Here is a 25788-nt window from a genome sequence, read left to right as displayed (position 1 = left end):
ACATGCCAAGTTTAAGGGTCCATCTGGGTATTAAGCCATCCTTTTGACATTTGACTGGGAATTTAGTGGAAATGTTCAGCCATTCGCAACTTCCATTCCAATAAGTTATGTGTACGCAGACACACAATTGGATCAAGTCTTTCGTTCTTTTTTTTCGTTTCTTTGTATTTTTTTCTCTTTTTTCCGAATAATGGGTTGGTCAAAACTCAAAGTTAGAGAAGGTGATACTCCATTAAATTGAAGGAAATAGTGTTGCTTAAAAGCCTGAAGCTATGTTTCCTAGAAGATGATCAGTGGAACGGAGACGATTGGATAAAAAGCAGGGGAAAGAGAGAACAGAGAAACTAACTGATTTATTACAGTAATAGTTATTAGATCAAAACTCCAATCACAATATATTAAAAATGAAATTCCAAAATCTACCAAGTGTAACACTCGTTATTTGATTTCCAAACAAAACCGAAATGCAAACATTAAATATGGTATTGGTCGGCATTTTCGGACAAGTTTGAAGCAGCAGCCTACTATTCTCATCAGCTGATCAGAAAGGCCAACGTTTGAGTGGCATAACAACGAACTTCATGGTGCCGTTGTTGCAATGGATGCCATCATGTTCTCCACAAGCAAAATAGTAAGGCTTCATTTTTTTCAGCACGAACTCGAAACCTTCACCTGCACCCTGGTTCGGATTTGCTATCCTCTTAGCCCTTCTGAAGTCGCACTTGATGAAGCTCCCGTAGTTTGGCAATAAGTATACACTGTGTGGAAATACCACCACTTGGGTTTGGCGGATCATACTTGAAAACTGCATGGTGCATATAGAGATAGATTCAAGCACAATAATTTTGTTATATTGGGTGCCAATTTCGTACAAATGTTGAATAATTTAACTTTTATGCACGGATTGTTTCTTTTTACACTATCAGGTCACCTAAAAGATAACTACAGAGTAAGCATCCATAAAAGTAAGATTGGTAACATGATAAATAAGACCGAATGTCAAAACATACTGATTAACAATATAAGAGACTCTTTACACTACTCACTCTATTGGTGTATATGAGTTAATTAAATCCAATATCATAGATGTTAGTTTGTGTAAGGTATACTTAATTAAAGATACATACAAGGAAGAATACCGCTTTAAAAAAGATACAATATTTTCTGTTAATCCCCCAGCTTAGGAGTTAATTACAGAGGAATCCGTAATCAACTCTTGGCTGAGTTTTTGATGAAAAGCCTAATCTCATTGCTGGAAGGTGCAAGAACTTTATTAGTTTCTTCATTTCAGCTAGGTGTAGAACATGATTTTGACTACATCCACTACACTGAATCGGGTGCATAATTAAGTAACGAGTTATGTACTTATGTAAAAAAAGAAACTTGAAACTTCAGTCTTTTTTTTTCTTCTTGAAGACGACGACGTACCTAATGTGTCATTGACAAAGAAAGGGCCATTCTTGCGAGCCCAATCCATATAGTCAAAACCATAATGCCAGTTTTCGGAACCACCAACGTTTGAATTTATTTGAGGTTTGAGTAGCATTTGGGTGATTATTACCATAGGAACAATTGGTTTTTGTTCCAGCTTCCTCCGGCCCAAGTGTAATTAAGGTTGGCCACACTAATGCCAAACATGAGTGAGAACAATAGGAGTAACAAAAATGCTTGTGCATTTACCAAAGCCATGTTTCAGAATAATTATAGTTCTCTGATGCAGTGTTGATTTTCCAATGAATATAGAAGAGAAAAGAAATTGATAGTGGTGATGAGAGAGCCAAAAGAATGGGCTATATATAGGAAGCCAAGTATAAAATTATGACTAATTAGGAAATGAGTCAAAATTTTCTTGAAGTTGGTTGGTGAGACAGGAATTAACTATCTAGAGACTCCAAGTCCACCATCCAAATGCAAAAATGGTTACTGACCTAAACCGAGTTTCTTAGACACTTTCAGACTAGTTAGAACTTTTGCTGATCGCTTCTACACTTTGAAATATATTCCAATGTTCATATCTTTCTTGGCTTAAACCTGTTTTATTGGTTAATGGGAGATAACCTAGTTTTTTTCCTTATTTGGAGGTTTTTTTTTTCCTTTTCATGGTCCATTAAATGGTCGGTACAGGTTTTGGAATCAGAACACATTGATTCTGCTCGTTCAAGTCATCTTATTACATATGTCAACTGGTGTGTCATGCCTACGAGCTTGGGCATAGACACGGACCACCTCCTTTTACATAGTTAGGTAGTCTCACGTTTGTGGCAAAATACCTTAAATAGTTCAGGATGCAATGGGTGGTGTCACACACCATGAAGAAGGCATTGTTCAGCTGGACATTTAGAAGACGAAGGGCGTGTGGTGTAGCACTCATGTGAGAGAAATAGAAGAGCTTAATTTTGAAGAGACGGAAAATGATTTTGTACATTTGAGAAATAATCTCTTGTCCCTGTTTCTTTTTGGTGCACCCGTGAGATCCAAACTTGTATAGAAGATTGGACGCCTATCATAGTAAAATCATATTCCTTTGTAAATTCTCCAGTTTAATATTTTTGGTGTACGGAGTTTTCTTCCGATCATCAATTAAGATTAATTTGATTTATCAAAACAGAAAGAGTGAAATGAAAGATAAGATGCAAATGCATTGGAAAAATAAATGGGCAAAAGCTTGACAAACTCATTAAAGAGTTATAAATACAATTTAAATTTCATGTCGAGTAATGTCATTTGAGAAAAGAGCATTAGTGACCCCGAAACCTGATGCGCACTAAAAGACTTAAGAGAAAGTCATCTAATTAAAAGCCATCGGCAAAGAAAACACATTGCAGAATTATGCAAAATCAAAAGAACTAAATGACAAAATAAATGGCAAAACACGTAGACGACCACTTAAACTTGTCCGCATTTTTCACTTGACACTTTAACTTAAGCCCATTTTACTTGAACACTTTAAGTTTTTAACAAGGCTAATTTTATTATGTCACTTGGATACGTTTTGCTGATATGTCAGTACTATACGTGTTTCACGTCTCCCAAAGGAGCGTGACACGTATATACATTATTGTTAGATTAGAGTCTAAGGGCAAGTATCAATAAAGATTAGTCACTATTATCGTTTAAGTAGAAAATTGTAACTACAAAAAACAAAATATTAAGATTCTGAAATCTAGACAAACTATGTCATTTACATTGAGGCAAAAGAAGTAGAATTAATACACTAGAGCATCTTACATTCAAATATACTGATATCAACAAAAGGAAAATTAACATGTAGTGCAGTTCTATCGAAGTATCTGAAATTCCAAGCTTGACAAATTATCCTATAGATTGCACATGTATTACATATATTATCCTATAGATTGCACATGTATTACATATTATCCAATTAATTGGTATGTCAGAGACTTAAACCGCTTACACCCTTGAATTTTAAACGATTTTACAAGAAAATCATGTCCGCGTTTACCAACTGATTGTTGTTCTGCAATTTCCTAGTTCGTTTTTTTTCCTATTGCAATTCTGAGTTTAGTGATTATAATATTTGAATTGTGAATTTTTGCGTTGTTATACCAAACTTGGACAAAACAAAAGCAGTACATCAGATGGAAACTCCAAATAGTCAAAACAAGTAGGTATCGGGTCAGATTCTTTTTTGTTTAGTGCGAGCTCAACTTAAGCTATACATTGCCGAGAGTTTGGATGCACCCAAACAACTCTTCAATCACTTCCGGCAGAATTTCCAAATCTTTTTGGTACGGACATGTTGGCACAAGAATACGAACTGCCATTATATATCAATCTTTTGCTCCACTCTTCATTGACTAGATTCATATAAAGCCTTGTAAATAATGGACAACTTTCGACTTAGGGCCCGTTTGACTTAGCTTAAAAAAAATAGTTTATAAGTTGAAAACAGCTTATAAGCCAAAACAAATAAGTTGGCTACCCCAACTTATTTTTTGGGCTTATTTGAAGCACAAAATGGCTTATAAGCTGGCCAGCCATTTGTTTTTATTACATAAGGGGTAGGGGAAGGGGAAATGGGAGAGAGGATTACAACGTGAGGATTCGAACCCTCACCAATAGGGGGAAAGTTCAGATAACCAACTAACCGAGCTACTAGATCCCTACAGGCACGTAGACCTTAGCTAGTTAGACTACTACAAAAATTTAGCACACCAAATTTGTACCTCCAAGCTAAGTAAAAAATCCAAGACACATACATTGACATGAACATGATCAAAAACATCTGGGCATGTTTCCTCAACTAAATAACGTAAATCATCTTTTACACGGGTTATTTTTCTTTTACCAAAAAACCATTTGGGCACTAGTTCATTCACCATCCTAGAAAGAACTTACTCGCACAAAAGCATCCAGCTATAAAACATAAAACAAAAGGACAGGTTTTATTCTTCTTTCCCTTGTAATAATTCTTTGATCGTTATACTAAAAATACAGAAATATCTTAAATATCAAATACAGTACTGCTACTTAATTTTATGGTAACAATTATCTAGATTGGTTATCCAAGAAAAGAAGAAGGAAGTAAAAGGAGTCTGGTAATTTCCTATATTTTATATACGTTTTATTTTAATTAAACTATTTGTTTTATTTGTTCAAAAGTGTATTAACTTTCTTTCTCTAATAATTGGTTGCGCATCAAGAGAAGTTTTATTTTTATTATTGATCATAATGATCATTAATTAGAAGATGAACTAAATAATTTTTGTGGTCCAATTATTATTCTTTTGCGTATGTAACAATCTAAGTTTTGTCCCACTTTTTCCCTTTCAAAATCTATGTTTTTTCATAAAGCATATAAAAATATCTTATATATATAGTGTAATTTTTTGCCGAGGTTGTTCGGGTAAACACCCTCAATGAGCTGTAAATCCGTCCTGTTATAATTCTTAATTAATTTCCTTTCCTTTTTTACCTTGTGAATGTAATACTATAGGTTATTTACTTTTATACCTTAACTAAATAACTAAGGAAATTAATTAGAAGTAAATACCTGTGCCTCATGACATGTGCCTATTAGTCAACTACAATCTCCTAATTTAGAATCTCAGTTTCGTAAACCAAGTGGAGAACTCAAATAAATAAGACAGGAAAAGAAAAGGAAGAAAAAGTAAAAAAAGAAGTAAATAAAGATAACAATTATAGAAGAAATTCGTCAAATTTGATCTCGATTGATTCGGTCTATATATCGTCGTTTTTAACTTTCATTCTATTTTTTTGTTTTTTATTTTTCTTTACTCTCTTTTTAAATTTGATTCAAGGAAAATATCATAAAATCACAAAAACTGAATTCGGTAAAGAAGAAAATTTAAGTTAGATACTAATATACACGAGGAAGCCAAGTTGTAAAAGTTGTTAGAAATATGCACATGTGACAAGAAAAATGGGCATTAATGAAGGGAAAACTGGTCCCTAAAAGTCCAGATCTGGTCCCTATAAGTCAATAATCTGGTCGCCGCCCGTCGCAATAGGCTTTGCACTCAATTAACCCTAGCGGAAATCTGGGAGAACCACATTCACAATGACAAATTAAAGAATTCGGAGAGAATAAAATTCTAATTTTTCACTGAAAAAGAAAAGAGAGAAACAAATTTACAGGTGCGGGACATACTCCTAATATCGTCGGAATCAGTTCAAAGAGGGAGATGACAAATTTATAAACATTGTGAGTCTTCAGATGAGTGGATGAAAGATTAGGGTTTAGTCATTCTTACCTATTTTGAGATAGATGAACCACAATTGGAGAAATTTTTAGATTTCTTTATTTTTTATAAGCTCTTTATTTCAAGTGGGCTTTAATTGGAGCCCCAATTATCACTATTAGGGACCAGTTACTCTTTCTTTTAGGCACTGGATTTAGTCCCTTCGTTAATTAAATGCGTTTCAGGGATGAGAAGAAAACATGGTCCCTATAAATATACTTTTAGGGACCAGATTTTCAACTCGTCCTTAAATTCTCGTCGCTATTGCCTATTTTTCTTGTAGTGGTATAGAAGGAAATATATCGTACATGAATATTTTCCTTAGGCGATGAAAAATAGGGAAAACATAAAATTAAATGCTAATAATCATCCCCAATTCTTCAATTGTAAAGTCATGCCTGCACTCCCAGTTTCCATTGATGAGATCTCGTCAGTCCCTGATCTCAGCCTTACTTTGCTTTCGGGTCAATAAATGAATCTACCTTGGATATAACATAGATCAATTAAATGGAAAAAAAAAAAGATGATAGTGAATAGTGCTAGTTCTAATTTTAATTTACCAGCTACTTGTTTCATGGCTTTTATTTGAGCTGCGGACCCCACTCTCGAAACGGAGATACCCACATTAATATAGCAGGTCTGATTCCAGAATTGAATAGGTCGGCGGATAGGAAGATTTGTCCATCAGTAATGGAAATTACATTAGTAGAAATATAAGCCGAAACATCTCCCGATTGAGTTTCAACTATTGGTAAGGCGGTCATACTTCCTTCACCTAAACTAGAAATTGAGATTTCATGATATTAACAATTTTTCAAACACAGCGGCAGTAGATGTTTCTATTGCATCTATATCACTTGCAATAGCCTTATTGCGCCAAAAAAGAGTAATAATTGCTAATAATAAAACCGATTAATACTTGAAATCTAACCTATTTTGATTTAAACACTCATTAAAAGAATCTTTAAATTACTTTTTATATCTAAATATTGAAAATATATATTTCACAAATAAATTCGTGAAAAATGCGGACAAATTTACTACTGTAGTTAAAAAAAATGAAATAAAAAAAAAGAAGAAGAAACGATTCAATAAAAATGACACTTTTAGAAGTCGAAAGAACTTCCCTTTACACGTTACTCTAAGGGGAGAAATGGCCACACTTTAGGAAAGAATATTAAAGTAAGGAAACATTCACAAATGGAGTGTGTAAATAATATTCCAAGACAAATTTAGAATACAATTTATGTATTTTCACTGTATGATGATTTGTTTGATATGTCACCATATATGTACATAAATCATATGACTAACACTAAGATCTCCATCTTTAAATTCCTATGTAAAATTTTAAATTGATTACTGTGTAGGATGAATTAAATATGGGAATTACATTAAAACAAAGACTAAAGACACCTATAAATATAGGCACCCTAGAGTGATATTCTGACGAGCATTGCATGTCTCTATAGGATAACAGAATTAGGGAATTAATTAGCGAGATATGAGTCTTCCTAGGTGTGATCAACGTAAGGTTCTGGGTAAGTTGGTTTTTGTTCATTTTTTATCACCTTGTCTTGCTTCTTATTGTTCTTTATAATGTTTAATAATTGCAACAATATTTGTTGATGTATGTATAGGTAAGTCTGTATGGCCAGAACTGATGTGATAAAATATGGACAAAGCAGTGAGTATAATACATAAAGAGAACCCAAGTCTTCACATCGTCGAGTTAAACATGTCCAAGCCAATTCCAGAGCCAGCGGACTGCACTCGTGTTCTTGTTTTTATTAAAGACAACAAACAGGTTGCTCTCCCGCCTAGTGTTTGCTGAAGTTAATTTTGACGGGTGGACTAGTACTGTTGGCTTCTTAAATTCAGTACTCTAGCTTAGATCTAGTCAGGTTTCTCTATTTTATGATCTCTCTTTCAAGCATTTGATTCTTATTTCAATGAAATTTCTTTAAATTTGTTTTCAATTTTGATGTATACTTGTGTGTCAATAATTGTTATATATCATAGTCTACTACATCGAGTCTACTCCAGGCAGCAACATGTGTATGCTATTTCATGAAAATATAAGTAACGTGCTCAAATTTAATTTGAATAATTCGATCCAAACATATATTTTATTGTCGATTCATTTTGTTTGTAACCCGAACTAGACCATCTAAAAACTTGCACCAATTTTGACCGCGCATGTACATCAAATGGACACATAAAAAATGTATCAAAACGTTGAGAAACAATTTTAGGGATTTTGTTGGTTAGATATAATGATGATAAATAATAGAATTTCAGGAAAAATTGATTTGGCTAATAATAATAAAGCTTTTTTGGGTACATTAATAAATAATAAATTGGATGAGTTGAGTTAGTAAATTTTTCACCGATGGCCCCTATTTCGGGGTGGTCTCTAATTTTTGCCCTCAAATATGATGGTCTTTAATTTTTACTCTTGCTTCTCATTTAATGAAAATTTATGGGCCAAAGTACCCTTATCTAAGACCTAATTTCGCAAGGCATGAGCTTAGAGCACTTTTGCCTTGTCCGACATAAATTCTGTATGAATCAACTTGTGCCTTGTAACGCCTAACTTGTGGGTTCTGAACTAAACTTATGTCTCTATCGGCATAAGTTCTATCGAAAATTAAGCGTATAACTTGTGTTATATTATGATGCAAAAATATAAACTAATGTTTTTTTTTTTTTTAATTTCTTCGATGTCACATGTATTTTCGGCCACTTTTTTGTTACTTAAAGTGTCGAAGAGTAAAAATTAAAGACCACAAATTTGAGGGGGGAAAATTAAACATCACCCAAGATAGGGGCATTCGTGCGAATGACATGTTGAGTTATGACTCATTGTTTAGCGGGCAATTTGCACGATTGCCCTTATTCGGGGGTGGTCTTTAATTTGTGTCCTTTGCCTAAAATACCCCGAGGGTCTGGGTTTGAATCCCCGCTCAGTAAAAAAATAAAATCAAAAGGCAGAATTACGTAGCAAATTAGGCATATTTGAGCAAAAGTAAGGCCTAACTTTAGAAGAAAAAAAATCTGCCTTGCAAAATTTCACAAGGCAAATTCGTCCTTATAAGACAGAATTTTCGCGAAGCCTTGCCTTGCGAAATTGTATTTTTTTTTATACTGAGGGAGGTTTGAACCCAAAACCTCAGAATATTCCACTTTTTAAGCGAAGGACAAAAATTAAAGACCAGCACCTTTGAAGGCCAATCCGTGCAAAAAAATGTTGTTTAGTCCAAATTAATATGCATATCTTGACATAAGTAAAGTTTAAGCGGCTTATGACTCAAGCGTTTTATTGAATTAATTCGTCTAAATTACTTTGGCCCAACCAATACATTTGATACCTCTATACAGTGGCAGATCTAGAATTTATAAGTCATGGGTGCTCCATTAATTTTAATAGAAGTTCATAGTGCTCATAAAAATCAAACATGGGTGCTCATAGTACTTTATAGAGTTTTTAAAGAATTATTTATGCATAAATAAACTAATTTGGCCAAACTCAATGGGTGCCGAAGCACCCATACTTGCAAACGTAGGTCCGCCACGGTCTATATACGAAAAAAACTTTTGTAATAAAAATACAGAATAAAGGCGTTAAGCAGAAGGTAAAAGTTTTTTATTTTATTTGTCTAATCGTAAGTATGAAAAGTAAACTACATTCAAAACATGAATATAAAGTAAAACCAAAATGAAATTAGTAGAGCATTGATCCCCCACAAATTTTCCAGGCCAGCGACTAGCAACGTAGGAGTGGCATGAGGGCGAGCTTCACAATTAAGAAGCTCACTCTATGAATTTTCGTGAAAGAAACAATAGCATATATGTGATCTATAACAGTTTTAAGCAATATACTTTTATTGGTTAATTTCATGTTTGGTCACCGATATTTTATCTAATAAATCACAAAATTAACTTTTTTTTTCGTAAGAAAATAAGTCGAATATGGTGAATACCTCAAAAAATGCAATGATCAAAAGGACAAATTAAATTTCCAACCCGGCACTACGTCAATGCTTTGCCACTTTGTAAATTTCACGTCAAAAAACATTTTGAAAGGAAGTATTGTTTAATTCGTTGACGTTTATTTTTCCTTTCTTTTTAAATTTGGTTCAAGGAAAATATAATAAAACCACAAAAAATGAATTCTCTAAAAAAAAAGAAAATTAAGTTAGAAAGTAATATATGTATATCAGATGCACAAGGAAAACCAAGTTTTAGGAGCTGTTAGAAATATGTACGTAAGGAAATATATATGCATATTTTCCTGACGCGATGAAAAATAAGGAAAATATAAAACTAAGTGTTAATAATAAAATCGATAAAACTTGAAATCTAATCTATTTTGATTTGAAACACTAATTAAAAAGAATCTTTTATTACTTTTTATATCTGAATATTGAAAAATATATTTCACAAAATAAATCAGTCAGAAATGTGGACAAATTTACCACTATATTGAAAAACAAATGAATAAAAAGATGATCCAACAAAAATGAAACATTTAGAGTCGAAAGAACTTCCCATGCAATGCTACTCTAAGGGGGAAAATGGCACAGTTTAGGAAAGAATATTAAGGTAAGGAAACATTCACAAATTTGGAGTGTGTAAATCACATTGCCAGTCAAATTTAGAATACAATTAATTTATTTTCACTATCTAATGATGTGTTTGAGATCGCTAACCATTTATGTTCATGAATCAAATAACTAACATTAAGATCTCCATCTTTCAATTCCTAAGTAAAATTTTACATTGGTTACTATATAGGATGAATTAAATATGGTAAATACATTAAAACAAAGACTAGAGACACCTATAAATATAGGCACCCTAGAGTGATATTCTCACAAACACTGCATATCTCTATAGAATAATAGAATTAGGGAATTAATTAGCGAGATATGAGTCTTCCTAAGTGTGATCAGTGTAAGGTTCCGGGTAAGTTGATTTTTGTTCATTTTTTATCACCTTGGTTTTGCTTATTATTGTTCTTTATAATGTTTAATAATTGCAACAATATTTGTTGATATGTGTGTATAGGTAAGTCTGTATGGCCAGAACTGATGGGACAAAATGTGGACAAAGCAGTGAGTATAATACATAAAGAAAACCCGAGTCTTCATATCGTCGTGTTAAACATTTCCAAGCCAATTCCAGAGCCAGCGGACTGCACTCGTGTTCTTGTTTTTATTAATGACAACAAACAGGTTGCTCTCCCGCCTAGTGTCTGCTGAAGTTAATTTCGACGGTGGACTAGTACTATTTGCTGCTTAAATTCAGTACTCTAGCTAAGATCTACTCAAGTTTCTCTATTTTATTATGTCTCTTTCAAGCATATCTGTACTTTTGATCCTTGTTGCAATGGAATTTCTTTAAAGTAGTTTTCGATTTTGATCTTTAATAGTGTGTCAATAGTTGTTGTATATCATAGTATACTACATCGATTCTACTCCAGGCAGCAACATGTGTATGCTATTTCATGAACACATAAGTAACGTGCTCAAATTTAATTTGAATAAGTCGAACCAAACATATATATCATTGTTGAATCACTTTATTCGTAATCCAAACTAAAACCATCTAAAAACTTGCACCAATTTTGACCACGCATGTACGTAAAATAGACACATGAAAAACGTATCAGACCGATGAGAAACAATTTTTGGGGTTTTTTGTTGGTTAGATATAATGATGATAAATAAAAGATTATAAAAAATTGATTTGGCTATTAAGTAATAAAACTTTTTGGTAATTAAAATTAATAAATTGGACGGGTTGAGTTATGACAATTGTTTAGTCAAAATTTATCTTTTTATTGACTCAAGCTTTTTATTTGAATTAACTCGTTTAAATTATTTTGACCTAACCAATTAATTTGATACCTCTATATACGAAGTTAAAAAAACTTTTGTAATAAAAACACAGAATAAAGGGTTAAATAAAGGGTAAATGATTTATTTTATTTTATTTAAGTACTCATAAGTATGCAAACTAAATTACATTCAAAAGATGAGTATAAAGTAAAACCAAAATGACATTAATCAAACATTGTAATATAGTAGAGCATTGATCCCACACTAATTTTCCAAGCCAGTGACTCGCAATGTAGGAGTGGCATGACGGCGAACTTCACAATTAAGAAGCCCACTGTATGGATTTTCACGAAAGAAACTATAGCTTATATGTGATCAATAACAGTTTTTAAGCATAAACTTTTATTGGTTAATTTCATGTATGGTCACCGATATTTTATCCATTAAAATCACAAAATTAATTTTTTTTTCTTGCAATTAAATAAGTCAACTATAGTGAATACCCCAAAAAATGAAATGATAGAAATGACAAATTCAATTTCCAACGTTACGTTATGACACGGCATTCCCTACGTCAATGCTTTGCCACTTTGTAAATTTCACGTCAAAAAAACATTTCGAAAGGAAGTAGTTTGTTATTGTTTTTTTTTTCTTTCTTTTTAAATTTGGTTCAAGGGAAATATCATAAAACCACAAAAAAATGAATTCTCTAAAGAAAAAAATAAGTTAGATAGTAATATATGTATACCAGATATACAAGAAAAACCAAGGAAATATATACGTTTATGTATATTTTCCTTACGTGATGAAAAATAGGGAAAATATAAAATTAAATGTTAATAATAAAATTGATTAAAACATGAAATCTAATCTATTTTGATTTGAAACACTAATTAAAAAGTATCTTTAAATTACTTTTTATATCTAAATATCGACAAATATGTTTCACAGAATAAATCCGTGATGAAAGCGGCCAAATTTACTATTGTAGTTAAAAACAAATGAAATAAAAAAAATGATTCAATAAAAATGACACATTTAGAAGTCGAAAGAACTTCCCTTTACACGCTACTCTAAGGGGGAAAATGGTCACAGTTTAGGAAAGAATATTAAGGTAAGGAAACATTCACAAATTTGGAGTGTGTAAATAATATTCTAGGACAAATTTAGAATAAATTTTATGTATTTTCACTATATGATGATTTGTTTGATATGTTACCATATTTGTACATAAATCATATGACTAACATTAAGATCTCCATCTTTCAATTACTAAGTAAAATTTAAATTAATTACCATATAGGATGAATTAAATATGGGAAATACATTAAAACAAAGACTAGAGACACCAATAAATATAGACACCCTAGAGTGATATTCTCACAAACATTGCATATCTCTATAGGATAATAGAATTAGGGAATTAATTAGCGAGATATGAGTCTTCCTAAGTGTGATCAGTGTAAGGTTCCGGGTAAGTTGATTTTTGTTCATTTTTTATCACCTTGGTTTTGCTTATTATTGTTCTTTATAATGTTTAATAATTGCAACAATATTTGTTGATATGTGTGTATAGGTAAGTCTGTATGGCCAGAATTGATGGGACAAAATGTGGACAAAGCAGTGAGTATAATACATAAAGAAAACCCGAGTCTTCATATCGTCGTGTTAAACATTTCCAAGCCAATTCCAGAGCCAGCGGACTGCACTCGTGTTCTTGTTTTTATTAATGACAACAAACAGGTTGCTCTCCCGCCTAGTGTCTGCTGAAGTTAATTTCGACGGTGGACTAGTACTATTTGCTGCTTAAATTCAGTACTCTAGCTAAGATCTACTCAAGTTTCTCTATTTTATTATGTCTCTTTCAAGCATATCTGTACTTTTGATCCTTGTTGCAATGGAATTTCTTTAAAGTAGTTTTCGATTTTGATCTTTAAAAAATTGATTTGGCTAATAAATAATAAACCAGTCTAGTTGAGTTATATAACTCATTATTTAGTACAAATTAATGCGCATATCTTCACACAAGCAAATTTTAGGGAAAACTACATATATATATATATATATATATATATATATATATATATATATATATATATGTTAAGGAGAAATATTTACGAAACTTGACGATAGTTTTCCTTATTTACAAAACATAACGATATATTACGAAACATGACGGATTTTCATATATTTTTCATTTTTTTTCCAGAAAATATATATTTAAAAAAAAATTAAAAAAAAAAATCACTCAAAGGCTTAAAAAATTACCTCAAATTGTGTATGAAAAATGTATGAAATGTGTGCGTGTGTGAGCAAAATTTTTAATATAATTTTCATACGCAAAATTGTGACCGAAAACTTTAAGTCTTGAATATTGTATGAAAGTTGTTACAATGTTGTAGTTGTATTAATTTTTCAGAAACCTAATATGAACTTTATATACGAAAAATGTGAATGAAATTCTAAGTCTTGAACGAGATATACACATTCATACCATTCTCATGCATAAAATTTTGAGCGTAATGTTTAAGCCTTGATCGAGATATACACATTTCATACGTTCTTCATACATAAAATTTGAGCGAACTTTTTTAGCCTTGAGCAAGATATACACATTTCATACACAAAAATTTGAGCGATTATTTTAAGTCTTCAATGTTGTATCAAAGTTGTATACAATGTTGTTGTAGTTGTATTAATTTTACAGAAATCTAACATGAACTTTATACACGAAAGTGTAAGCAAATTGTTAAGACTTGAGCGAGATACAAATTTCATGTTGTTTTCATACACACAATTTTGAACGGATTTTTTAAGCCTTGAACGAGATATACACATTTCATACATTTTTCATACATTAAATTTTGAGGAATTTTTTAAGCCTTGAGCGAGATATACACATTTCATACAACTTTCATACAAATTTTTGAGCCAAAAAAATATTTTTTAAAAAATTAAAAAATATTTATTTAAAAAATAAATATATATATATACCAACTATGTTGTATGGGGCGGAGTGTTGGCCAGTCAAGAAATATCATGTTTAGAAGATGAAAGTGACGGAAATGAAAATGCTGCGATGGATGTGTGGGCACACTAGGAGCGATAGGATTAGGAATGAAGTCATCCGAGACAAGGTTTGGAGTAGCCTCGGTGGAAGAAAAGATGCGGGAAGCGAGGCTGAGATGGTTTGGGCATGTGATGCGGAGAGATGCAAATGCCCCAGTGCGGAGGTGCGAGAGGCTGGCTAGCGACGATTTCAGAAGAGGTAGAGGTAGACCGAAGAAGTATTGGGGAGAGGTGATTAGACAGGACATGACGCATTTCCTGCTTACCTAGGACATGACCTTAGATAGGAGGGTATGGAGGACTCATATTAGGATAGAAGGCTAGTAGGTAGTCGCGTTTATTCTTTCTTATGAGTAGTTGTATTGCCCTATAATTTCTTGTCCTTTGATTTCTGCGAGTATCTGTTGGGTTATCATGGCTTATTTACTTTCATTGTTTTCATTTTCATAATTGCTTTAAATTGTTTGCCCGTATCTGACCTTTCCTATGCTTTTTCTTGAGCCGGGGGTCTTCCGGAAACAGCCTCCCTACCTAAGGTAGGGGTAAGGTCTGCGTACACTCTACCCTCCCCAGACCCCACGTTGTGGGATTCACTGGGTATGTTGTTGTTGTTGTGTATATATATATATGTTAAATACGAATACTAGTAGAGGATATTCCTAATTCATCCCTCTAATTTTCCAAGCCAGCGACGGGCAGCGTAGGAATTGCATGACAGCGAACTTCATATTGAAACACTCACTCTTTAATGGCGTTTCATGTAAGAAACAATAGCATATATGTTATCAATAACAGTTTTTATGCTTACTAAGATTTTATCCAATAAAGTTACAAAATTAACTTTTTGTAAAATTAGTCTATAGTAAATACCTCAAAAAATGCAATGATCGGAAGGACAAATATTTAACGTTACGTTATGAATTTCGCTACGTCGGTGCATTGTCATTTTGTGAATTTCAAGTAAAAAAAAACATTTTGAAATGATACAGATATGACGAAGTGTAACCTAACAATAGGCAAAAGACAGATTTTAGTTAAAACGTGCAAACCTAGTGCGTGTCATTAATGTAAAAAAGGGTGAATTTTTTCGAGTCCAGTCCGTATATAGTAGCCTTTTAGCCAATTTTAAGATCGGCCAAGATGAATTTCTTCGAAGTCTCACTTGCATTTTGGTGGGGGCAACGGTCTTGTTCCAGCTTGCTGGTGCCCAATGCAAATTGTAGTGTGCAAGGCTAATGGCAAACATGGATGTAATTGTTGGGTGTGCGAATAATGTCCCACATTGGTAGCTGAAAAGAAAAAAGAAGCTACTTATAAGGTGTTGGATACTTTAATGGCGTTATACCTTTGGAGAAAAACCGTACGGACTTGATCCAAAGCGGACATTATGATACAGTATTAAGAGTATTCTTGAATCGTTTTAGCTCAATGCTAATTACTTTTAGCAGTAACTCTTAGCAGTAAGAGAATTGTGTTTGCTGTAGTCATTTTCTTATTATACCCAAGATATTCACTCAAATTCCAAGCTTAAATAACTGGTTGACTTTTTGTCAACACTTCAAATATCCGAACATGAAATAGTAACACATTTATCTCATTATCGATCTTTTTTCCTTTTAGTCAAAACTCCAATCACAACAAATCTAAGTAAATGTCCAATATCTAATAAGTATACTCAACGTTAACACTCGTTATTTGTTTCAAACAAAACTAAAATGCAAGAATACTGGTATTGTATTTGTTTTTGATTGCCATCCTGGACATGTTCCAAGCAACAACTCAGTAAGGCCTACGTTTGAGTGGCATAACAACAAACTTCATGGTTCCGTTGTTGCAATGGATGCCCTCATGCTCTCCGCAAGCAAAAAAGTAAGGCTGCATTTTCTTCAGCACGAACTCGAACCCTTCCCCAGCACCCTGGTTCGGATTTGCTATCCTCTTAGCCCTTCTGAAGTCGCACTTGATGAAGCTCCAATAGTTTGGTAATAAATATACACTGTGTGGAAATCCACCGTTGGGGTTTGGTGGATCATACTTGAAAACTACATGTTACATACAGAGACGAATTGAAAAATAAAAATTTAATTAGTAAATAATGCATGCTCCATTATTTTGCTACAGTTCATAGTTGGCGTCAATTAAGTAAAAATATCATGTGCATATTACCTATAATTCATAGTTGGCGTATTAAATAATCTTTACACTATCAAGTAACCTAAAAGATAACGACAAGTAACTACATCTGCTAGCTGCTACCCTCACTACGTCAGGTGCATAAGTGATGAGTTATGTAAAAAAGAAACTTCCATTAAAATTAAAAGAGACTTACCTAATTTGTCATTGACAAAGAAAGGGCCATTCTTGCGAGCCCAGTCCATGTAATCAAAGCCATAATGCCAATTTTCGGAACCACCAACGTTGAACTTGTTTGAGGTTTGAGTAGCATTTGGGTGGTTATTACCATAAGGGCAATTGGTTTTGTTCCAGTTTCCTGGGCCCCAAGGCCCCCGACCGTAGTTAAAGTTGGCCATACTAAGGACAAACATGAACGAAAACACTACAAGAAACAGAAATGTTTGTGCGTTAGCCAAAGCCATTTTCCCCAAGATTAATAGTTCTTTGTTTTGCCAATGAAAAGAAGAGAAATGGAGTTGATTGTGGTAATGAGAGAGCCAAAATGATGTGCTATATATAGGAAGGCAAGCACAAAAAAATATGACTAATTAGGAAATGAGGTAGCCGAAAATGAGTCAATGTTTTCTTTGAAGTTGGTTGGTCAGACAGGAAAATCAGTGCAAAAAGCTCTTCATAATCTTTTCTATGTTCTCTTTTTCCTACGTGTGACTTGCGATTCATTATCTCCACTAAATTAACTTTTAAAATATCAAAATGGCTACTGACCTAAACCGAGTTCTTAGTCCCTTTAGACTAATTAGCACCATTTGCTGGTCGCTTCTACATTTGAGATATCCTAATTTTGAAATCATCCTCATATTGCCCATTCTTCGTTGCAAATTAATCAACTGCAAGTTAGTGCGCAATTATTGTTGAAAATTAATATTCTAGATCAACTTGTTAGGGTTTAATTAGTTTCTTCATCTATTTTTTTTTTTCTAATTTTTAAATTTTACATAAACAATTCATGTTAACGATTTGACTTTGAAGTCTTCTGTTACGATATGCAAGGCCTTTAAAAGTCAAAAGTAACTGTTAATTATTTCTGAGTTAGTGGGATGGTGATCAAGAAAAAGTTATAATCCATCATTTGGTGCGCTAGTAGCGGTCAAATAATGCTTTTGGAACTGAATACAGAAAGTCGGCTGCGAAAATGGGTAGAAGAAGGATTTCATTATTAGAGACAATGGATTGATGTAATAATGACATCACTTAGATCACCAAGGTTTGGGACTTTTCAGAAAGATTTTGGATTAGTCGCACCCCAAAGCGGGCGTGAAATCAGGGGCGGAGCTAGCCCTTCGGTTTTGGGTTCGACCGAACTCAGTAGCTTTTATACGAACCATATATCTGTATTAAATTTTTTGTCAAATATTTACAAATTATTAATTAAAAACCCATTAACTTTAAAAAATTAGAACCTCGAACCCACAAACTTCGAATCCTGGCTCCGCCTCTGCATGAAACACCGGGTGAAAAAAATATTGACATCAATTAAGAGAAACAGTCTCTCTAGCTCCCTGTATAGTTTAGACTTTTAGAGGTAACATCTTTACATTTGCTGTTACATGAATTCTTCATTTGTCTTAGCACATTCATATTTTCTAAATGTAACTTAATAGTTTGTACAGATCCCTCCAAATTGCAGGATATATCAGCATTGCACCGGCATGTAGTACACTTCTACACCAGATACATATTCCACTCAGCTATGTGCCCCCAGCGGAGTCAAGTGACATTGCTTATGTGCAAATACACTACTCTTCTTATAATAACAAAGAAATTTCAAGGCCGGTAATGCACTATTCGAAATTCGGTGGATAATAGATGTATACATCTTTCTAAAGTTTTTGTCTACGGGATTTAAATGAGAATGGGTAAATTCATTAATTATTTTCTTCATGACGAAAGAGAGAGCCTCTCAATACGGTCAGGAGTAAATTTAGTTCTCTGTGTAGTTAAAAATGAATCTCTCAGCATTCTTTTCTTTCTTAGTTACATAATTTACAAAACACATATTTATTTCATGTTGTTCGTCCACGTACTAAAAGTACACATTTCTTAGAGGTAAAATAAAAGCACAATAATACATCCAGTGCAATGAAGAGGAAAAAAGATATAACTAAAGATAGAATGTAAAACAAGAATAAATTTTACTTCATATACCAAAAATAACACTACTTCATAAATTCCAAAAGAGGAAAGGAGGAGGTGATAAAGCAAAATATCTTAAAGCACTGACAAGATCGATAACCTTTCATTTAAACAAGTTTATTGTACAGCTCCTTATCCAAATGATTTTTTCGCTTAATATGATTAACATCCAATTTTAAAATAAGTCGCATTTCCCTATTTTCTTCAACAGCAGTGAATGGAGCTTCACCTTTGACTAAGCCAAAAAGCAGCTCTGCCAAATTGGACCTTATTGTTTTCACCCGAAAAGGTGGGCACAATATAGAAGCATCTTTTTTTTTTTTTTTGGTTCTTTTCCTTTCTTTTTCTTGCAGAAGATAACTGTACAAACGAAAGAAAGGAAGTCCCCACTGTAGATTTTGTCAGTCACTTTTGTTTCTTCTTTTTATGTTAAAACTTCATGTCTTCATCCCCAAAAGGGTTATCATAATAAGAGATGACCTGAGGATTGGTTACAAACAGCAACTTAAACCATAATCAGGTCACAAAAATATTGAACCAGACTACTAATGCTAATAGTTAATTCTAAGACAACTCAGCATCTCTTTTCTTTCCCTAACCTTTAAGAATGCTAGAGATACAACAGTCACAAGAAAATTGACTCACAATACGAAAAAATCACTATGCATTGTGACTTGTGAGTCTAGATTTTCAACACTCGGAAAAAGCAAGGTCAAATGCGAGGATATGATCTCTAATGCCTACTTACAATTTGAATAGAAGAATATCACTCTACAAATCTCCTGTTATTGACAGACCCCATATGTTATTTTTACCGATTTCCTGTGAAAAGAGACATAACTAAAATAACATTTGCAATGGAATACAAAACCAAATCTCCCATCATACGCCCTATACCTCAGCTAAGTTACATACAAGTTATTTCCATCACAGAGGGGAAATATAAGGCTACAGATATTGCAAGAAAGTTACCTTGCAAGTTAGCAAAATTTAACAAAAACATTGGATAACGATGCTCATGATTAATTTTTTTTCCCCCTCAATGTAGCTTATTAACAGCTGATTAATGACAAATGAAGGTGCATTGACACCTAAAACCCCTTCTGCTAATTGGTACACGTAATCAAGAATAGCCTGAGCAGTTCATCTAAAGTTAATTCAGTGCATAGATCAGGACTGATGTGTCTCGAAACAAGGCATAAACTATCCTTTTTCGGAAAAGCAGAAGCAACTCCCAGAATGATGGCAATTGATAAGTATTAATTGAAAGTGCTATTGCCAATAGATGAGTACCGCAACTAATTTTGGAACATCTTGGCAAATGCTTTTTTCTCCTTGTCACGTCTATCAGCAATCTATCAAAAAGAAAAGAAAATAAGTAGACAAATATGCTCTGACCGCTCGGGAAAGAACTAATTTTGGTATGTGTTTAACAACATCTGAGTCTTCATGCCATGTACTAACCTTCTTTTTAGCAGCAGCAAGTTGGTTTTTAATTCCCCCTGAAAAAATTCATGTCCAAGTATGTGACACTATAGCAAAAATGGTTACAAGTACAATAGACACTGCTATCCATCCAGCTATCACTACTGTTCTCATGCAGCTAGTCACGCCACTGATTGTATAATTAAGCAATTATTATGATATTACAACATAAGCGTCCTTGCATCGACCTACGTAAGGGTATTAACATAACAGTTTAATTCTAGTTTGGTGATAAAAAAAATGTCAGAAACCTTTAAAGGCAAAGCAGATAACAAATTAACCAGAAAATGAATACAAAACAAACTATAGAAAGATCACTAACCATCATTTGGCTCCAGCTCCAATGCTTTCTTGAAGCTTTCAACTGCAGCATCTATGTCATTAAGAGCCATATGTGCCTGATTGGTCAAGACAGACAGGTGTTATTATTGAACACAGGAGCCATTTCAAGGAGTAATAGAAGACGGATGTGAGTAAACATGGGTGAACAACCGCTGCAGCCATAATGACATATAAAATCTAAAAATCAGCTACTATATCTGCAATTAAACAGAAAACGCGTACAGCTTAATATTACGCATAACCCCCCCCCCCCCCCCCCCCCCCACAAACAACAACAAAAACACAACCATCAAAGAACACATATATCCAAAGCAGCGCTCAGATTGTAAACAAGCATTATAACATAATGTCTCAAATAAGCATCAGGAACCCAAGGAAATTAATCCTTTTACCCATGTCAACTGAAATTCGGAAGTAAATTAGGTTTTATTGATCCTTTTACCAGTTCAATTTTTTGGTGAAAGACACATAGCTGCACTTTCTGAACCTTTTGAGAGAGAAAATTGCAATAACAGCTGCCAACAGTGTTACTTACAGGTTTAACCAAATAATGAACATCCCAATCAGATACACCACTCTACTAAGTTATAGAACTATCAGTTGGAACACAGATCACCGACAAATACCATGAAGCTCAACTTTGCTTTTATCAAGAAATAGCAGAATTCACTCAGAGTTAAATTGTAAAGCTGCTAGGTATATCGATAAATATATATCTATTACTTTCGTACTTGAGTAGTACCAAGTGTTTGACTCAGCACTTTTAAGAAAAGGTTGCGATATAATTTATGTCTATTGTTCCAAAACCCAAATTAACAAGCTGGTTATTGGATAGTTATGATGATCAAAGCTGCTGCAGAAACAAAAAGCCCTTGATAGAAACCAACCTGCCCCTGACGAAATAGAGCTTTTGCGTTGTTTTCTCCGTCCCGCATTGCAAAATCAGCATCTAAGAGTGCTCCCTTCAGATCTCCTAGTTTTAGTTTAGAAGCCTGGTTGTACATAACAGATATCAATTATTTGGTTTGGTTGGTTAATACTTAATACGCAAACTAATAGGAAGTTAGAAAGCATGACAACTGGAGTTATGAAGGCAAGTGTTGAACTCAAGATATGTGATAACATTAGAAATATGTGGTTTCAAGCAAAGACAAATGTGCAATCAGCGATGAAACAATTATAAGACATAAAAACAAAATGGGACCTAGATAAAGATGAAAGTGCAATTAAAAAGAAATAATACATTTATCTCAATAATAGACTTCAATGCTGTTTAGTACCTCTACTATCCTGAAATGATCTAGATGTAGTAAAAACCTATTACCACCATTTGTAATAAAAAGCAGAGTAGGTGGAAACAAGAAGGCAAACCCTATGAAGACTATTGCCTGTAATGTAAATTCAATAGTACAACAAACTAAAAGCAGTAGAAAGGAGACTTACAGAACTGTTGGTAAATATCTGTGATTTCATCTTTCTCAAATGTGCGCTCCTATCTGCAGAGGAATAAACACATAATAGCAGCGTTATATTAGTCATGTGAGAACATCTTTAACAGAAAAAATCCATATTCTAGCTATTTATGTTAGTACAAACAGTTATATATTACAGAGTCATTTATGTTACGAAAAACTTTACAATTCCTACCTTCATCTATCCCTTCTTTCTCCCAGCAGATATCCAAATAGCGCAAAGCTTTTCGATATTTCCTAAGAGCCATCTTGTAATCTTGTTTCTACGGAAAGAAGCTTGCCATACATTAGAAAGATAGCTAAAAGAGATACAGTCAAATGAGAAAAAGAAGCAATGGGATGCAACAGTTAATCACACTGAGGTTGTTTTAAACTTAATACCTTAAAATTTTCATTACCAAATGCCTTAATAGACTCTAACGCGGTGACCCACCAAGAGATATCATCAGAATTGTCGTCAAGATCAGCAGGCCAATCAGGATATAGATCTCCATCTTTGAAAAAATTTGTAATACCATCATCAGCCCCCTCAGGAATTTCTCCGCAATCCGCAATACTGACATCTACTGTTGGGCAATCATTTTCACCAGTAGTCACATGTTCCATAGAACGAGCAACCCCCATTCCTTTGATTACTTTTGCAAAAACCACATGTTTTCCATCTAGATGGGAAGTTCGAGTAGTTGTGATGAAAAACTGAGATCCATTAGTGTTAGGTCCAGAATTAGCCATAGATAACATTCCCTTTCTTTCATGCTTCAATTCAAAATTTTCATCTTCAAATTTAAGCCCATAGATGGATTCTCCCCCAGTACCATCGCCAGCAGAAATATCACCACCTTGCACCATGAAGCTCTTAATCACACGATGAAAACGAACTCCCTGCAATGGATGCACAGCTGCCTTAGGGACCAATTAAAGAACATTGTATTGCTCAGCATCAGAAGAGCACTATTTTTTTTTTTTTCAAGAAATAAGCTAAATCAGGATTGCAAAGTGTTAAGCACAAACAATAAAATAGTGAAATCATTCATCTAAAAGTATCCTCTCAACATACTCAAAGATAAGGAGAAAAGAGCAGTTGCCAGAGACAAACTCTCACATCTTACACCAAGCCTCTTTGACTATATACAAGCAATCAGTAGCATATCTAAATCCACCTTTACTATCTAGTTCACAGTCAGTGTACTTGAAAAAGTGATTCTTGAGAGAATCAAGTGAATTTGATAATGTCCCGTTGACTGACCATACAGAGCAATTAGAAGACGGTTCTGGGAGAAACCAGCAATAAATACAAATCAAATAATGTCTCACCCTTTTCGAGCAGGGAATTGTATCCCCAATCAAAGACATTCTCATCCATCCCCAGCAAATATTCTTATGGTTTTTTTTTTCAGAAAAAAACATTCTCGTCTTTTTCTAGCTCGGAAGCAAATATTAATAGTCAAACAAAATCTCATTCTTTTATAGAAGGGAAGCAAATAAGAGTATACACTTCCGCTGCGATTTTATTTGAAACCAAAATGAATAACTTTACTTGGAATGAAAAAGAAAATCTAATTCGTAAGCAGGGGCGAATTTGTGTAGTAATTTTGGGACACGTGAACCCATGGTCTCTCCGTAAAACTAGATATTTATGTATATATTTTCTAAAATTGGTATGCTATTATCTGTTGGCACACATGCTACAAAAAGGCTTAATGTGCACTTGGTTTAAGGTTGAGTGATTTACCTAGAGGACTAGGGATCAATTCTCACTTAATACATTTTTTCCTTTTTTTTAGTGGTGAACTAATGTTCTAGAAATCCTAGATTCGCCTTTGTTTGTAAGGACTATCAGGAAACCAAAAAACAAGTGATATTAAGATCTAAAATGGACAATAATGTTAGAGAACTCAGTCGCAACGTTAGAATGAATGGCAATTAAATTTATCAAGATTGAGCATCGATCTCAGAAGTACAGAATAACTGGCAATCTGCTTGGAGGAGCAAATGTAGGACTCTAAAATGTGAGTAAAAAAGACTTAACTTTTCTATAGGAGAATTACCCAACAGTACTAACCAATGACAGAAAAGAAATTGAGTCATAATTTCTTATTCTATTCAGCACCTTTATAACTTTTCTGAACAATACACAAGCTTTACACAAATAAATAACCTAAAAATTCAGTCTTTCTATATATATACTTCTGACAAGCAAAGAAGGACTGATCCAAAAACATCACATGAACTAGAAGTCATCATAGCTGCAGAATTTCAAATGGTTATATCCAATTTCATTTTTAACAATAATCATCAACACCAAAGAATCTTGAAAAGGTTCACCGACAATTTCTCAATCTGTTTAACAGTTTTACATCCTTTCAGATCAAGAAATAACCTTTACATAGTCTAAATACTTCTTACAACCAAAACAAGACAGACCCAACAATGTCTCATGAATTAAAAAGTTGTTATTAGCGCTAATATTTAATTTCATATCCATTATTGACCCAAGAAACCAAGAATCAAGAAAACGAGGTGGGGGGAAAGTAGCACCTTGTAATGAAGGGGAACACCAGTATTAGGACCAATACCCTTTTCACCAGTACAAAGAGCCCTAAAATTCTCAGCAGTTTTAGGTACAACATCATTGTAAAGTTCCACAACTATCCTTCCTTCAAGTTCTCCTCCTATGCTTATGTCCAAATAACACCTTGTCCTTGTCATTCTTCCTCTGTTGTGTTGGGTTTATATAAAAACAGACAAAGCCAGCTATGAAAAAACCCTAGTTATGGAGAGTTGTACTGTTTTAGTAGTGCCCGCGGCTATATATATTTCGAACTCTTGGAAGGAGTCGTCAGTATTCAAAAACGTCAACCTCAACTGTCTTCTCCTTCTCCGTTTCGCATTGAAAAGTAGTAACACAACATAAATAAAGCCAAAAAGAAATAAAGACAGGGCGTGTGACTTTCCATGAAATAAAAAACAAATAAAAAATGTGTATTGGAAAAAACGTCACTTCCCTCCTTATAAATTTTGTTTGGGGCAAAAAATTTTCTTTAAAGCATAATTGTTGCCGTCCCAATTTATGTGACGCTATTTGAGTAATTTAAAAAAAAAAAAAGAATTTTGAAATTTATAATTCAAAGTAAGTCTTAGATACGTGTGTGGTTGTATATCACTTCATTGAGGGTAAAAATAGAATTTTAAGTTAAAATGTTTCTAAATATACAAAGATGACATTCTTTTTTTAACAGATTAAAAAAAAATGTGTGTCACATAAATTAAGACAGAGTGAGTGTATTCTTGCCATATACTAAGGGACATCTTGGCTTAAGGGACTAGATGAGTAACCTCAATATAAGTTTTGAAATTAAATTTATTACGTATTTAATTGAATGTATTAGATAAAATTAACATTATTTTTATATTGAAATTTTCGGTATATTTTATCTCGTATAGAAGGTGGAATTGTTTATACGTGCTCTCAAAATATCTTGCTTTTGAACTAAGCAACCTAAAAGTATTATAATTAGGGGGCGA

General features: G+C 33.4%; 2 protein-coding genes and 1 pseudogene across 3 annotated transcripts; all 3 read right to left on the bottom strand.

Moving 5' to 3' along the window:
- Positions 1 to 121: 121 nt before the first annotated feature.
- Positions 122 to 1751, bottom strand: LOC132600238 (uncharacterized; annotated as a pseudogene).
- Positions 1752 to 16227: 14476 nt separating this feature from the next.
- LOC132600237 (uncharacterized) lies at positions 16228 to 17315 on the bottom strand. The gene is made up of 2 exons (XM_060313321.1): positions 16965 to 17315; positions 16228 to 16677 (listed from the first exon to the last, which is right to left on the bottom strand). The coding sequence occupies exons 1-2, from the start codon at positions 17230 to 17232 to the stop codon at positions 16415 to 16417; spliced, it is 531 nt and encodes a 176-aa protein (XP_060169304.1). The 5' UTR covers positions 17233 to 17315; the 3' UTR covers positions 16228 to 16414.
- A 2509-nt stretch (positions 17316 to 19824) lies between these two features.
- LOC132599059 (peptidyl-prolyl cis-trans isomerase CYP40) lies at positions 19825 to 25221 on the bottom strand. Of its 2 annotated transcripts, XM_060312285.1 has the most exons (8): positions 24802 to 25218; positions 22645 to 23145; positions 22439 to 22526; positions 22235 to 22287; positions 21679 to 21783; positions 20772 to 20847; positions 20429 to 20466; positions 19825 to 20319 (listed from the first exon to the last, which is right to left on the bottom strand). In XM_060312285.1, the coding sequence occupies exons 1-8, from the start codon at positions 24970 to 24972 to the stop codon at positions 20263 to 20265; spliced, it is 1089 nt and encodes a 362-aa protein (XP_060168268.1). In that variant the 5' UTR covers positions 24973 to 25218; the 3' UTR covers positions 19825 to 20262. The 2 variants fall into 2 exon arrangements, with proteins under 2 accessions (XP_060168268.1, XP_060168269.1); XM_060312286.1 differs by lacking the exon at positions 19825 to 20319 and having other exon boundaries at positions 20448 to 20637; positions 24802 to 25221.
- Between the last annotated feature and the right edge of the window lie 567 nt (positions 25222 to 25788).

This window comes from Lycium barbarum, chromosome 6 (genome assembly GCF_019175385.1).
Source record: "Lycium barbarum isolate Lr01 chromosome 6, ASM1917538v2, whole genome shotgun sequence".
Taxonomy (NCBI): Eukaryota; Viridiplantae; Streptophyta; class Magnoliopsida; order Solanales; family Solanaceae; genus Lycium; species Lycium barbarum.
This window is presented reverse-complemented; position numbering and strand designations above follow the sequence as displayed.

Bases quoted from the DNA above. Each gene is read 5' to 3' on its own strand.
- LOC132600237 (XM_060313321.1), bottom strand. From the start codon at position 17,232: ATGGCTTTGGCTAACGCACAAACATTTCTGTTTCTTGTAGTGTTTTCG. The intron at 16,678-16,964 runs GTAAGTCTCTTT...TGTAACATGTAG, and splicing joins CTTTGTCAATGACAAATTAG to TTTTCAAGTATGATCCACCA.
- LOC132599059 (XM_060312285.1), bottom strand. From the start codon at position 24,972: ATGACAAGGACAAGGTGTTATTTGGACATAAGCATAGGAGGAGAACTT. The intron at 22,288-22,438 runs GTAGGAATTGTA...ATTCCTCTGCAG, and splicing joins GAAAGAAGGGATAGATGAAG to ATAGGAGCGCACATTTGAGA. The intron at 20,848-21,678 runs GTTGGTTTCTAT...TTGACCAATCAG, and splicing joins CTCTATTTCGTCAGGGGCAG to GCACATATGGCTCTTAATGA.